The sequence below is a fragment of the Danio rerio genome, chromosome 11 (assembly GCF_052040795.2).
Source record: "Danio rerio strain M-AB ecotype USA chromosome 11, GRCz13ab, whole genome shotgun sequence".
Taxonomy (NCBI): Eukaryota; Metazoa; Chordata; class Actinopteri; order Cypriniformes; family Danionidae; genus Danio; species Danio rerio.
Window position 1 is genome coordinate 26,260,535 of NC_141031.1, and position 16,326 is coordinate 26,276,860.

Here is a 16,326-nt window from a genome sequence, read left to right on the forward strand (position 1 = left end):
ACCGAGGTCCTGACTCTCTGTGGTCATTAAAAATCCCATGGCACTTCTCGTGAAAGAGTAGGGGTGTAACCCCGGTGTCCTGGCCAAAGTCCCTCTATCGGCCCTTACGATCATGGCCTCCCAATCATCCCCTTCCACCGAATTGGCTGTATCACTGTCTCTCCTCTCCACCAATAGCTGGTGTGTGGTAAGCGCACTGGCGCCGTTGTCCTGTGGCAGCCGTCGCATCATCCAAGTGGATGCTGCAAACTGGTGGTGGTGTGGAGAGACCCCCCCTCATGATTGTGAAGCGCTTTGGGTGTATGGCCATACACAATAAATGCGCTATATAAATACACATTACATTACATTACATTACATAAGGTTTTTAAAATGTGTTGGTATAACAGTATGTCGGATGACAACGGATCCAAATGCAGCGCCTTTATTAAACTTAAACACAAATAGACAGTCCAAGCAGAACTTTAGTAGAACTTTAAGGGCAATCCAGAAGAGTAGTCGGGGTCCCAGACAAAAACAAGAAGAAGGTCAACAGGCACAGATAGACTAGACAAAAAGAATTCCTAATGCTTGGTAATACTACAGGATAACAAGACTCAGCAATGTGTATGTGTGAGTGCAATGCATATATAATCCTGAAAATCAGTCCTTTATGAGTTTCCAACTATGTCTGTAATCAGGGGGAATCAGGAGCTGGTGTGTGTGAGGTGCAGGCATTTATCATCCAGTTCAGTTACAGATGTGTAGTTCTCCAGCGATCTGCTGGATTAGATCACTGGTGATTGTGATAGTTGGATAAAAACTTAAACTTTGGGTTTTTTTTTTTTCAAAGGGGCTAATCGTTTTGTCTTGAGCTATATATATTGGTTGATCAATAGCCGATGTGATGTAAAAATATTTTATTTCATTTTATTGAAAAAGACACGATTTTTATTGTTTTATTTTTGAATGAGGAACCATATTCAGATGAATAGTTTTATTTTCATTAATATTTTTATGATAATTGTACTTAGGAACCTTGCTCTGAAAAATGTAGTAATTTGCCTTGGTTATGTTTGGGAATAATTTCTTTACATTAATAGCTTTGAACCACTTGAAATGTATATGCAATGTAAAATATATTTTTAACATGACTTATATGTATTTTGTTATCAGTGAGAGAGAAGAAAGACCTCCCCTTAGATCCCGTCGATCATAAAGACCAAGATGGATCATTTGACTATCAGTAAGTTTGACACTTTTGATCACTCAAATAAGAAATGAGGAGAGAAGAGCATTGTATATCATATGCCTTAGTGTTTATATGCCTTCTGTGCTGTTTATGCTGTTGATGAATTATTTTGTTTCACCCATTGCAGGTTCCGAAAATAGCCCTCACTACGCCGAGGGGAAAATATCTATCTCTTTCTAATTTTAAACAAATAATAACATCTAACCATTTCAACCAAAGCAATACTAAACAGCAAGTGACATAAACATTACATTTAATGAGACCTCTGTTTTACTTGCTGAAGTGTAATACTTCTCAGTTCAATGACCAGAGGCTGGAAATCAGTGCTGTCGAGCCTCTGGAAACTGCGGTTGTCATGAAGTTAAAGACTCTCTAGTGAGCGTCTGGTCTGCCTCCTCTGAAACATCAGCTTCTGTAAATGAGTTCTGTACTGATCCACATCACATCTCTATAGCAGACTGAGCTCGTAACTGTGCAAACCCTGTAATAATGGCAAGAGGAAATCAGTGCAACTTCAAACTTTAAAATGCCTCAACAAACAGTAGCATCCAGCATTCCACAGTGTTACTTTAGTATTCTTTATATATTTATTAATATTTTTATAAGTAACTTTTGATGACTTGATTCAGATTATATTTGCAAAGTCTTATTTAAATTTAATTCTTCATTTTATAAAAATATTTTGATAAAAATAAAACAAAAACTGACCATATTGTATTGTTTTATTAAACAAGCTCAATTATATGTTAAACATATATAAATATAAAAAACTAAAAATGTATATTTTTAAATACTATTAGAAAAATGTAATTATATTTAGTAATTACTAATAAAAGTGTGTGTGTGTGTGTGTGTGTGTGTGTGTGTGTGTGTGTGTGTGTGTGTGTGTGTGTGTGTGTGTGTGTGTGTGTGTGTGTGTGTGTGTGTGTGTGTGATTTTAGCAGTCCAACATGTTTAACTTAATTACCATAGCATTTTTTATATGAAATAAAATAACTCCAGGTTAAAAAAAAACACTGGTGCTCGATGACTTTTAAAAAAAAAAATTCCCATGTTCTGCTTGGTACATTTCATTGCCAATCTTAAGCCAATTGTAATTGCCGGGGGGATTAGGGTGAGCGCTACAGCTTGGTCCCACTCTGATCCCGTTGGCTTTTGTTTACATCAGCGGATGTTCATTGGGGCAATGTTTAAAAACCAACATCTATTTATCATTTTGTTGCAAGTGTGTGTTTCAAATTTCAATATATACGACAACCTGAGTACAAAAAGTTTGCTAGTCCAAAAAGCTTATAGCTATCCGTCATGTTGCGTATGCAGTGTTGGGAAACCTGACATTGTATATATTGGATGACAGTGTAAATTGCTGTGCCATTGTAATGAGCTAAATTTGCTAGCAGCTTTTAACTTTGATGTTTGGTGTATAATCTTTTACATTTCACATATTTATACTTTATTTTGTCATAATCCTCTAAATCAGGGTTTGTCAACCACAAGACCACCAGCTCTGCACATTGTCCATGTCTCCTTAACCAAACACACCTGAATTAGATCATCAGCTCTTTAGCAGAGACTGAAAGACCTGTTATGGGTGTGACAGACAAAGGAGACATCCAAAACATGCAGTGTTGGTGGGCCTCCAGGAACGTGGTTGAGAAACACTGCTCTAAATCACTAATATAAAACATTCTCTAACGGTTTTGACAAAATCATGTTTATTAAAACTGCTCATGCCCCTTTTTAGCCATTTCTCACGTAAAACAGTTAGTCAAAGCTAATTCTTTGAGACCACAGATGTTCAATAACTAATAGCTTCGCTATGCTAAGGCTTATGCAGCGACTCTAGCACTAACTTCTCTTTCCATGTAACATGTGATTGACCAACTCCATCTTCATGAACCCTTTTTTTCCCTCTCGTCTTTCAAATTGGCGGCTGGGTTTTTAAGGAACGAGAACAGGTATTTGGTTTCAGCACATCATCTCAGCCTGAGCATGTTATCAGTTAGCATACAAGTGGATGACAGAACAGCGGCTAATGCTGCCGTCTGATCAGTGTTTGAGGGACTAAAGCTACTGTCTGATCAGCGATTGAGCCCTTCAAAGGTGTTAAACTTCACAATCCCTCTATTTATGGGATGCAATCGAACAATTTTACAAAAGCAAATACTTGTGTCCTAACCATACACAATGCGATAAAACAGCTAGTGCTAAAAGGAGGATGCTAGCAGCTCAGGTGTGGCTAGTGACAGGATGTTTTTAGGTTTATAAATTAGCCATAAATGGCTGTGATTGTGTGGCATTTTGCAGCTATTTTGCTTTTTAGGGACAGCAAACTGCTCAACATGTTCTCACTCCAAACTTGAAGTTCGGGTTATACAGGGTTAATCTTTGGTGTCATATTTTTAACATGCAGTGTACTCCATTATTTAGCCCCTTTTTAAAATGAATCATCCTGTTTTTATTGTTGTAAAAGTGTAGTAACCACAGTTTATAGTATAAAGTAATACAGATACCTTGGTTAGACTATAGTTATAGTGTAGCAAAACCATTGTATTTATTACAAGGTTTTTACCTTTTACCTTAACCTTAATTCAAGGTTAGTTTTTAATAAGTCACTTTGCCTTGTGTGCCAAATAAATGTGCATTTGTTTTTTTTATTATTATTATTTTTTGTTCTTCTTTGCATTTGTAAACAATGTAATTATACCTATCAAATACCAATAAAGTCATGTTGAGAGAAAACTACCCAATTTAACCTAATTTAGAACATAAAATTTTTTATCCATTTCTTGAATGTGAATATAGTTAATATAATTTTGTGCATTTGAACTAAATAGATTTATTAAACATATATTGTTTATTAAAATCATATTTTAGCCAATGAACATCTTTAGAAATAGACAATTTATTTAAATTCATGCAAATTTTTGTTTCTCTTGATTTTTGCTCTTTTTAAAACAAAATTATGTAATATTTTATGTTATATTTTAACATATAAATTGGGCTACTAATTTTTGTTAGATTTGCTGCAGAATTGGCTTCAGTACTGACTAAACTAATGTATAGGCATAAAAATTAAATATTGCAAAGCATCCTATAGAAAATATTCATTTAAAGGAGAGATTTGTGAGGCATGTACTTTAAGCTGGGCGATATGGCAAAATAAATTATCACGATCATATATTTCATATCAGTCAATATCGATAATTATCATAATAAATGTCAAATCTTTATATCTGTCAATTCAAAGGATTTTTTAGCATGCCAATCCCTTTGTGCAGCTGATTCAACTCATTTTGTGAAATGTTTTAGCTGTTTGACAATATAAATAAAAAATAATAAACAAAAAAGCAATCTTAATCCTTTTTTAGCATTTGCTGTTTTAGTTGGTTTACCAACACTTGTTTGGGTCTTTCTTAGCATCTTCACGAGGGTGCCATTGTTTTAATGAGGAAACAGGTTTGTGGAGTTGCCTGTTTTTGATGGCACGAGTCGTCTGCGCACTTTGAAGTGCACGTTGCTTTGTTTTGTGTCGGATTGTAAAAAAAACAAAGTAGCTCCATGACTACTGTAGTTTAGTGATGTTTCTTGTCAACAGTGTCTGTGACTGTGACCTTATTCTTTTACCTATTTTTTCCTACTCCTCCAAGTGCAACTAACACTGTATGGCTGTAAACTTGTACAACGTGTGCGACCAGAAGTGTTGGCTGCAAAATGCCTCCGCAGCGTTAAGCAAAGTATAAATATTATTGAGCATTTATCAAACAGCCGTTATCATTTTTATAAAATATATATATATATAGTGATAATTTTTGAATTATAACCCAACTTTACATGCTGAGCCCTTGTATTGTATTCCAAGTCTTCTAAAGAATGGAGGAATTTAGTGAATTGAATGGTTTTTACCCCTGAGAATGGCCTTTACAATAGTAATCATGTCTTATACCTCAGATAAACTAGGTGTTAGTGCACACAAATGTATTTATCCACAATGCAACAGTTGTTATATGAATTAAACATATAAGACTGCAACCCTGGATTTATACAAGTTGTTTTAATCGCTGATGAATCATCATCCAAAAAATGAAAAAATGTAATGTGACACTTTTGTGTTAGTATGGTCCAAAATGCCTGAGGAATGTTTTCAAAACCTTAATTATTTTGTGCCACAACAAATAAGTCAGCATTGAAGGCAAAAACTGTTCCTAATAAAGTGACCATTGACTTTATGTAATAATTAGGACACTGCATGTCGAAAAATGACCAAAGACCTGCTAAAAAAAACCAAGCGTTAAAGTTTTGCAAGTTAGGAGTGGGAATGTGTCAAAACTACTTGTCGCTGGGAACATTGCGCCTGGTTAGGACACAATGTGTTATAATAACAGTCAGCCTGCTTCACTAAGAAGAGTGCACTTTTAACATGCTTCATAAAAAGACATTCCTTTATAAGAGTGAATTGGAGTAAGTGTTAAAAGCTTTGACCTGAACAAAAATGTCAAGTACTCAAGCATTTTATTCCTTTTAAAATAATTTTTGTCTTTTGTTATATGCAAAAACTAGATATATATAATCATGATTCATTGGTTTTCATTGTAAGATTAATATTTTAAAAGCCAGCACTGTGATGTCAAGGTTATATTGTTTCAACCAAAGTTCCTCATCACGTTTAACACCCTTGAAATGTTGTTCAATAGAAACCGCAGAACACAGTATTCAATGTCAGGACGGCTGTGGTCAGAAACATGCATGAAACATGAAAATGATTCTGCTTTATTTTTTTCTGAGAGGAAACTCAGCTGAACGTGTTCTTGCATGCAATTGGACTTTTGCTAGAAAAATGAATTTTCAGTCTTTGATACCCTTTGGCTTTCAGAATTGATAATGCATTTCCTACAATCCGAGAGGAGAGTCTGCTGGAGATCAGAGCCCTAATCGGTATTCAATAGGATGCCGCATCTAGAAAATAAACAAACACAAAGCTTATTATTTGACAGATTATTTGCTGAGAGCTGTTTATAATTGTGATGTTCGCTGCATCGTTTAATTTTTTCCTTCTAGTTGCCTCTTTGATGACACAGATGTTTGGCTTTATTCATCATTTTGTTCTCACTTTTTTCCCTCCCATAATCGTATTTTTTTCTTGGGTGTTTTCCATTCCCGTTGGTCCAATGAAGGTCTCTTGAAAGGGAAAGGTATGGAAAGAGCGGCACTTTGGACTCGCTAATCATGATCTAAAGCTTTATTTTGTTGCTTTGAGCTTTTGATTTTAATCGATTAACACATGTCCTTCTCCATTAGCGTTGATTAATAATTGAAAGCATAACATTTATTGGTAACTCATATACTTTCCTGTCATTCTAACATGAGTGATTTTCAAAGTGTGACTGTTTACTAAGTAAATGCATTAACTAAATGTATTGCTTTTAGTGTAGTGTGTTTAATGCAATTAAAAATAGAGCAAGACTAGTAGTATTGCACTGTAAAACCCAAGAGTCAACTTTATCGAATGAAATGAGTGTAGTTAACTCAAAATTTACTGAAAGTTAATTCTACTCATTAGAAAAGAGTTTTGAACTCAGTGTTGAAGTTAATTGAATACCTTATTACTTTAACCTAAATGAAGTAAGTTCACAGTACTTATATAGATTAGTTTTTTATTAACTTAAATTGTTTGTAGCAATCAGTTTCCTCAAACTGTTTGATTTGACTTAACTTATTGAGTTTTCCAGAACTCAGTTGATTTGTATTCTCTTCATTTATTGGGTTTTATTGTGTTTAAAATGCTTCGTTTACTCAAATGGAATAAGTTCACAGTACTCATTGGGATTAGTTTTTAAACTCGTTGTTTGTAGCAATCGGTTTCCTCAAATGAATTGAGTTACCTTAACTTTTTGGGTTTTCCAGTGTATCATTGTAGTTTTTATTAACAGTTTGAATTAGACTTTATTTTTAGTTTATTTTCTTTTTTTTTAAGGCAAGGTTTGAAAAAAATTTTTTGTTCTTGTCAGCTTTTGTTTTATTAGTATGACCATAGAGATTAAATTAATTTGTGTTTAAGATTTTTATTTTTATTAAATACATCAAGTTAAGCTGAATGGAAATAACAAAAATAGAAATATTTTATTTTTATTTAGAATAAAAGAAAATGTGTATTTATTATTTTTGTTAATATATTAGTGCATTTCTATTCTATTTGTATTTATATTACATTTGTTTTATATGTTTTACTTTGTCTGACAGGCATATATGGTTCAAGTCAGAATTATTAGCCCCCCTTTGAATTTTTTTCGCTTTTGAAATATTTCCCAAATGATGTGTAACAGAGCAAGGAAATTTTCACAATATTTCCAATAATATTTTTTCTACTGTAGAAAGTCTTATTTGTTTTATTTCGGCTAGAACAAAGGCAGTTTTAAATTTATTTAAATACAATTTTAAGGTCAAAATTATATCCACTGTTATACAATGTTTTGCCTAATTATCCTATCTTGCCTAGTTAATCTGATTAACCTAGTTAAGTCTTTAAATGTCACTTTAAGCTGTATTGAAGTGTCTTGAGAAATATCTACTAAAATATTATTTACTGCCATTATGGCAAAGATAAATTAAATCAGGTATTAGAAATTAGTTATTAAAACCATTATGTTTAGAAATTTGTTGAAAAAAAAATCTTCTCTCCGTTAAACAGAAATTGGGGGAAAAATAACCAGGGGGGCTAATAATACAGGGGAGCTAACAATTCTGTCTTCAACTATGTATATTTTTTGTTTATTAATAAATTTCTGTTATTCTCTAATATGTTTTTTTTTTTAACTTTACCATTATAATTAATTTGGTTTAATATAGTTTAACTACAGTAGGTAATAATAAAATACTACACAATGTACTAATTTGAATTATTATTTGTTTATAAACAAATATTAATAAAGGGTAATGCTGTAAAAAAAACTCTAAACACTGTAAAAATATATATTTCTCACTTTTAATGCTTATGTTAGCAAATAAGACCTTATTGTACAGTGTAACCACATAATAAATGTGAATAAATAAATATAAACAAATTATTTAGTATAAAACAAACCCTCATTAAAATGAAGGTGTGCATTATGTCATCTCTGGTTTCCCAAATTCTGTCAAAAATTATGTGCAAAATATAATACAGGTTGCTTTCTCTGATTAAAAAATAGTTTTGTGTCACTTCCTAAGGTAATAAAAATGTGCGAGAGTGTGAGGACTGATCGATTGAATCAAAAACACATTCTTATGATGATTCCCTGAACTCTTGCTGGTGCACAGAGTTCCTTTGGTGAAAAAAGCAAAAAAATTTTTAATGTGCGTTATTGACTCTAAAGATAATAACTAAATGACCATGAATTTCCAGTTGTCATGCGCATGCAGAGAACCGTATCATAATAATATCATACTAATAATGTAATGTACACATGTCTGATGCAGAACCTCTTCTTGTTTATAGAGTTGGTAAAAGCATTTTTATGACCCGCAGAAATGAATAATACCATGGAGCCTGGTTGTAAACCATGTTTTGTGAGCAGACAAAGTGCATTATTTACAATATTTCGATTTAACATCGCATCTGTAAAGCAGTTTACAACAAGGTCCATAGGTATTACATGAAATTAAAGAAGGACCTCAGTGTGAAGTCAGCAATTTTGAAGATTTGAAGATTTGCAAAGTGTTGCATTGATTTTTTGATTTTTTTTCCGTTTTTCTGATGCTTCTGGGTTGATGTAGGTCCCAGATCATAATGCATGACACTTCAGAAGTCCAGTTTAATAGCGGAGGCATGTGTTTGATTAATGATCTACCTGTGATAATATATTACAACTATCAACCATTTATAGCCATGACATTACTTATAGGATACAGAGAGCCGTGGAGCTGTAAGTTTGTCTTTGTCTTTAGTATTAAATTTCACCTAAGGGTTTTCTTTTCTTTTTGATGCTTCTCAAGAGTCAGATGCAGTTTTTTGTTCAGCATGGTTAACCTGAAAAAGCAAAAGACTCCACGTATCATGTAGAAGTTTGCCATTGTAATGCTGTTTATTAGGTTTCTTCTCCTTTCAAAGTGTCAAATGCATTGAATCACTTCAGCAGATTTCAGTATTTGTTAACAGCTTTATTTATCTTACCTTATGCTAGTTATTTAGCAAAAAAAGCTAAATCAGTACTACTTGTTAGGATTGCAATTAATATCTATTACATTTACAGCCATTTTTTTATATTTTGTTCACCTTTGGAGCCAATCATTTCCGCAGTAAACGCCATGTGACTGATAACTCTCTAGAGTCATAGGACAATTATCAAATTATATAAATCTGTGTAAATATATAAATGTCCTGAATGTAGGAAATAGATACACTGCTATTCAGAAGTTTGCAAACAGAATAAAGTTTAGATTTTTTCAAGCAAGGATGGAATAAATAGATCAAGCACAACAACTTTGAACAATATTTATGTAAAAAATATAACTATAATAAAAGATAACAATATATATATATATATATATATATATATATATATATATATATATATATATATATATATATATATATATATATATAATATTTATACTTAAAACTGGAATAAATGTATTGTTACTATAACAAGAATAAATAATATAAAAAAATACTGAAATAATTTAATTTGGCTGTAAAATATATTTTTGTTTATTTTAAATGATAATAATATTGAATATTAATATTTATTATTTAATATTATTAAATATTTCAGTTTTTACTGTATTTTTTCTTACAAATAAATGCAGCCTTGGTTAACGCAATAACTTAAACAAATTAGTTAATATAATATAATATAATGTAATATAATATAATATAATATAGGTGATGCAGTGGCGCAGTACGTAGTACTGTCGCCTCTCAGCAAGAAGGTCGCTGGTTTGAGCCTCGCTTGGGTCAGTTGGTGTTTCTTTGTGGAGTTTGCATGTTCTCTGTGCTCGCGTGGGTTTTTCTCTGGATCCTCCAGTTTCTCCCACAAGTCCAAAGACATGTGGTATAAGCTAAAATTGGGTAAGCTAAAATTGTCCGGAGTGTATGTGTGTGAATGGGAGTATATGGGTGTTTCCCAGAGATGGGTTGCAGCTGGAAGGGCATCTGCTGCGTAAAACATGTGCTGGATAAGTTTTTGGCACATTCTGCTGTGGCGACCCTAGATTAATAAAGGAACTAAGGCGAAAAGAAAATGAATGAATATAATATAATATAATATAATATAATATAATATAATATAATATAATATAATATAATATAATATAATATAATATAATACATAGACCCAGAAAATAAATCGTATTTTTACAATGTACTCTATTAAATGACTGTTAAGGGTAAAGCATGCTTTTTACAACCGGACGATGTAGTTACATTGTCAACCAGCAGGTGCAAACTGCGCAATGCTAACCAGCCAAACCTTAAGACCCTTTGTCATTTATACAAACTCTTATTCTCTTCCTCCCAACAGCAGCGACGAAGACAACAAGCCGTTACAGGGCAGCCAAACGTCCCTGGACGGGAACGTTAAAGAAAGCGACGACAGTCTCGTGGACTACGGCGAAGGAGGAGACGGACAATTCAACGAGGATGGTTCCTTCATCGGCCAATACACAGTAAAGAAGGACAAAGAGGAGACAGAAGGAAATGAGAGCTCAGAAGCCACATCACCTGTCAATGCCATCTACTCTTTGGCATAGCACCTCCACCTGGGCACGGCGCCCCCCAGCGGGCCGGAGGGTGCCATTACACGCATAGAAAATAAATATATATACACAGAGAATTACGAGTATTCACATAGAACGCACTGGAGTGCATGATCCTACTGAACAAGGGATGGGGAGCTAAAATGGCGTCCAGAAACCTTTGTTTGAGGCATCCCCATGCCCCACACAGACTTTAGTGTGCCTTTAGGGCGACGGGGCGAACTTTTTGAGCTTTTCGTGTGGCTTACGCTCTTCTTTTTTATTTTGGAAATCTGCCTTTTCCTCTTCTTCCTCCTACTGTAGCTACTAGCATCAAAGAAATGGATATACAAGCACCAGACCTGTGACATATCAACTGTGGGTCGACTCAATTGCAGAACGTCGGCAGATAGGTTTATCATATTGATATTTCCGCAGTGAATGATCCCTTTATTTGTTTTCGACACTAAAATTGATTTATCCCCCCCAGAAAAAACAAACAAACAAATGAAATTCGTATAGCGTGCTGGCACAGTTTACTGTGCTTTGTAAAACTATGCACTATGTATTATTGTTATTATGATTTGGGGTTATAATTGGGCGTTAGAATCTTCATCATTTTGTTTTTTCACGAAAACTTATTTAGTCCTAGATTTATTCTTATATGTGCTACAGGACTGATATCATGCTTTCATCTGCCATTGCTTTGTTAATATATTTTCACTGGCTGCAACTGTAAAATGCCACCAATATTTATAGGCTGAGGTTAGACGGCGCCACTTGTAAATCAAAAAAAAAAATCGTTATTTTGAAGCATGGTAGTATTTTAGCGCAAAGGACAATGGAGAGGTTGTAATACGAAGAGTTAAAAACAATAATATATTCCTTTTTTATAAGATACTTGCTTTATATAGTCCTCAAAAGAGAATGATGATAATAATAATGATGATGATGATGAAATCACTTTTTTCTTTATTCATTTTTTAAATCAGCTGGGTGAAGATTTCGGTGTCAGAATAAGTTTGTAAAGGGAGTCTACAAAAGTTTGGGGTGCATCAATACATCTTTGGGTTATTCCTTGGGAATTTCTAGAAATGAATAACTCACTAGGTAAAGATAAGTGTATATATTGTTTGGGGTTGATCCAGTGTTGCGGCTGAGACACTGCCCTGAAGACATGCCACTGTAACTGTAGTTCGTCTCTACCTGTGCTCCAAAATGATTGCCATTACTTTATCTTCAGCACTGCTGTGTATAGTTGGGTTCAAAAGTCTGAGGCCACTTTGAAAGTCTGAAAAGCTTTTCTATTTGCGCCTGGAAATGAGTTACATTTGACGATTTTGGAAAATATTAAGAACTCATAAAATTATTTAAAGCCTTTTGTTACTCATTACAGATGTCAAGATGTTCTTCTTTCCTTTGATCATCAATCTCTTTTGCACCAATAACTAATAATCATATTTAAGTGAAAACAAGGTTGTGAGTGATAGGAATACAGGATACATCAATATTTATCGTACACTTGACAAAAATACCATTCAGAAAACCTTTACAATTAGTTACTTTACTTTCAAAAGTGAGCAAATCCATTGCTCTAAAGGGACGAGTTGACTTTATTTAAATAAAGTGAGTAAAACCATTGGAACTTGAAATGTGCACTGTAAAACATGTAGCATTCCACACAAGTATTTCATATTGTTACAACACTAATCAATAAGTTAACCTAATAGTTTTTAAAAATGTATTTGGTTTCAACATAACACATTTAGGTTTTCCCACAACTTTAGAATTGTGTCTTTTCAATCCATTTTAAAATAGTTTGAACAAGCAGCAAAAAGTACACTGAAAAAAACTGATTTAAAGATGATTCTTTGGATTTGCAATTTTTTTTTTAAGTTACAGTTAGTTGTAATAAAACAAATAAACAATTTTTTTGGAATGAATTTAAACAAACTAATTAGGGTGAACATTATTATATTATTATATATAATTTTATTTGTGTGTTTAAATTGGACATGCAAATTGTTTGCAACAATTTTGCAGGCATAATTTTTTTCAGTGTATTTATTTTGAGTGTGGATTTTTATATGTACGCACAGTTATTTAACTTAAAAAAAAGAGTTAACATGTTAACTTAAGTTAAATTATTAAGTATAGTCAACTAATAGTTTTTTACAGTGTGAAAAATAATGTGATCTTGGACATTATCACAATGCGTTGTATTGTAACGACTGTAAGTCTGTTCTTCAAAGCCTTGTTTTCATTCGTGTTTATTTTGTCGTCTGCAACTAACGTTGTAGATTCTGATTAGCTGTCAATGATTTAATTATTCATTAGCTGAAAAAGTTATCCTTATTTATCACTTACAGCTATGGAGTGGCCTTTGCTATTCTTGAACATTTACAAAAAAAAAAAAACTATGTATTTATTGTTCATTGGCCTCAAGTTCGTTAAAACAAAAGCGCAACAAACCAAATATGAAGATGTTCTAACACTGAAACTATTTTAATCTCATTTGTATTGAAAAGTGCTGTATAAAATGACAAAACAACACAACATTTCACTGGTGATCTCAAACTTTTGGATGCCTCTACGTATTTTCTTGATTTTATTTATAAAAAAAAAAACAATAGGGACTAATATATTAATAATTTATTGATGACTGCACAATGCCTACTCAAAAGTCTTTTAGCACATTATAAAAGCTTCTCTGTGTAATTTAGGATGAAAATGTGCTTTACTGATGGAGAACCATGTTTGTGGCGATGTAAAATAATGAAATGTGATGTCACCATTAAAGGGAGAGTACGTCTTATTCGTTTATTGTGCTGCTCTTTTTAGTATTAATGTCGTATCACACTGCTGTTGTGTTAACATATTAGAGTTTATTTAACAATTTCTACATAATATGAAATGGAAATATTGTGTATTTATTTAGTTTTATTTCTGTTCCTCAAATAAGGCCTCGTTGTGTAAATATTGTTTAAGTGAATAATTCATAATAAAAATGCTTTTTGGTGCATCCCAAAAATAGAGGACTCCATGCACAGTTGTGGATTCGGGATCAGCCAGTGGTTTTTGTGGGGGTTTGAATTTGTGTCTTGCCATTTTAATCGTGACATAATTTGTCACCCACGTCCTGATTTCGCCCGACTGAAGATGTAAATAGCAAAAAAAAAAAAAAAGCTGTAGAGTTGTACCATTGTAGCATTCTGCACTGAGGATGATACTTTTTGTAAACAACATTTTAATTGTGTTATGCAAGAGAAAATGGTTTGTAATTTTTGTTCTTGTACCACTGCACCAAACACTGTAAAAAACAATTAGTTACTTTAAAGAGTGAGTAAACCAGTTGTAATTTGGAAGCTCTGTAAAAAAATGCTGTGTTCCACCTAATTCTTTTATGTTGTCCCAACTTATATCGATTATGTTAACTTAATTGTTTTTACAAATTTATTAATTTGTTCCCCAAAAAACTCAATAATTGTGTTGATTCATCTCACTTTAAATAAGTACTTTGAACAAGGAGCCAAATACATTTTTGAGTGAGTGTTGTTGACTAAATATTTAAAATAAACATATAGTTAATTTACTTAAAGTTAAATAAAAATGTGCAATGTTTTATTTTTAGTCATAATTTGTATTGAAATGTGAGCAACTTTAAAAGGAGCAAACCAGCTACAAATTGGAATTGTTAAGTTGACTTAAAATTTATGATTATACTAACGCAATCTCACGCCAATTCGTAACGTTTTGATTTAGTGACTAATTTGTATGGATTTGTACGATCTAAATTTTACAATTTGGTACGATTTGCTCATCATTCAATGACGGTTGGGTTTAAAGGTTGGGCTTTGATGCCACGCCTACTTTTTAAAATCCTACATTTTTGTACGACTGTACTAATTCTTACGAATTAGCCACTAAACTTACAAAAAGTAAAATACTTACATTTTCTCATGAGATCAGGCTGGATTATATTGTATATTATTATACACAAAGCATGTTTGCTTAATGTAACATTAAATTTTACAATGTTTATTTTTCTATTGTAAATTTTCTGTCACATTGTTATTCTTTAGGTGAACAAATAATCCGTGAACAAATTAATGAAAGTAAAAAAAATAATGTTTTGGCAAATGTTGGCCATTTGCCTACAAACTGAAGTGGTGGTCAGTTTGATGGCTACAATATAATATATTGTTCTGTTAGTTTGCTATGAGGAAATGCTCAAAAAGAAAGCCCCCAGCCCTCAATATTCTGTTTGAGCTGGAAGTGCGTCACCATACTGAAATAAAGTTCACATATACTTTTTAAGGCTTTTTCATTTTAAGGCTCACTTTTTTAAGGTAAAGTCAACTAATCATTTTAAAACCAACAGGTTTACTCATTTTTACTTAGTAAAGCCAACTAATCACTTTTTACAGTGTAGACTCCCATATTGCCTTTCTCCTGTGACACGACCAGGCTGATCATGCTCTTTACAAGGGCTGAATATCAGGTCGTGACTTCCTGATAGGAATTCGATGTCCTTTATGATGCCTTCGTATTGTAAGTCGTGTTCACGAAACTCATTGAGTCCATTAGATCTGCTTTTTTTTCTCCAAACCTCAAAGCAATAGTCTCCTCGTTTGCCTTTCACTGTTTTACTCTGTACGGTAGGCCTTGCTTTTGTTTGACTTATACTTGAACAGATAACTTCTGTAGATCACGGTAAGGTAAAGTCAAGGTATAATCGAAACTCGTCTTGACCATATTTTCTCCAACCTTGCCTTGTGTTTCAGCAGCCACTTTTCCCGTCTTTGCGTATTGTTCCTTCGTCCATAAGCTGTAGTGAACTGGCGATGTTCCTAAAATATATATCTACAGTATATATTTGTCAATATATTGCTTATTCTGTCTTTTTCCTGCCAATGTCAGATCATTTTGTGTACTTGTTAACCGGTAACATGCATAATCTAGTAAAAATCCTTAAAACGGAGAGGAGAATAACCGCCACAGCTGTTCCCTTTTGATCTTTTAGAGAAAAATCATATTTATGTTGATTATGATTGTTTTATTATTAGACGTTTGTGCACTGAAGAAGCTTTTTATAAATTGTATATCATGCAGGTTAACTGTTTTTTTCTTCTGTAAGTCTGGCCAGAGGAATGGTCAGTCATTATTGTTCACCATGTATGCGTGTATGACGAGATGCTGCAACTTAATCTGCTCGAGACGCCTTTCTTTATAGTAAAGCTGTGTCATTTTCTCAACTTTCTGATTTGGTGTCGATTGATTGCTAAGTGGTTTATACACCTTTTTTTAAATACTTTATACTGGGGTTTGAAACTACACATTTTATTTACAGTATACATCTTAACGCGGAAGGTAATTTTGGTCTC

At 33.0% G+C, this 16,326-nt stretch overlaps 1 protein-coding gene across 50 annotated transcripts in view; it reads left to right on the forward strand.

Annotated features, from left to right (window-relative positions):
- nfasca (neurofascin homolog (chicken) a) overlaps positions 1-16,197 on the forward strand; it is a 176,762-nt gene extending 160,565 nt beyond the window's left edge. For 24 of the 50 annotated variants that reach the window (XM_087271692.1, XM_087271699.1, XM_087271700.1 and 21 more), the window contains 3 exons: positions 1,156-1,225; positions 6,406-6,423; positions 10,729-16,197. In XM_087271692.1, coding sequence (XP_087127818.1) covers positions 1,156-1,225; positions 6,406-6,423; positions 10,729-10,957 — 317 coding nt within the window. In that variant the 3' untranslated portion in view covers positions 10,958-16,197. 50 annotated transcript variants of the gene reach the window in all.
- The last annotated feature ends 129 nt before the right edge of the window (positions 16,198-16,326 follow it).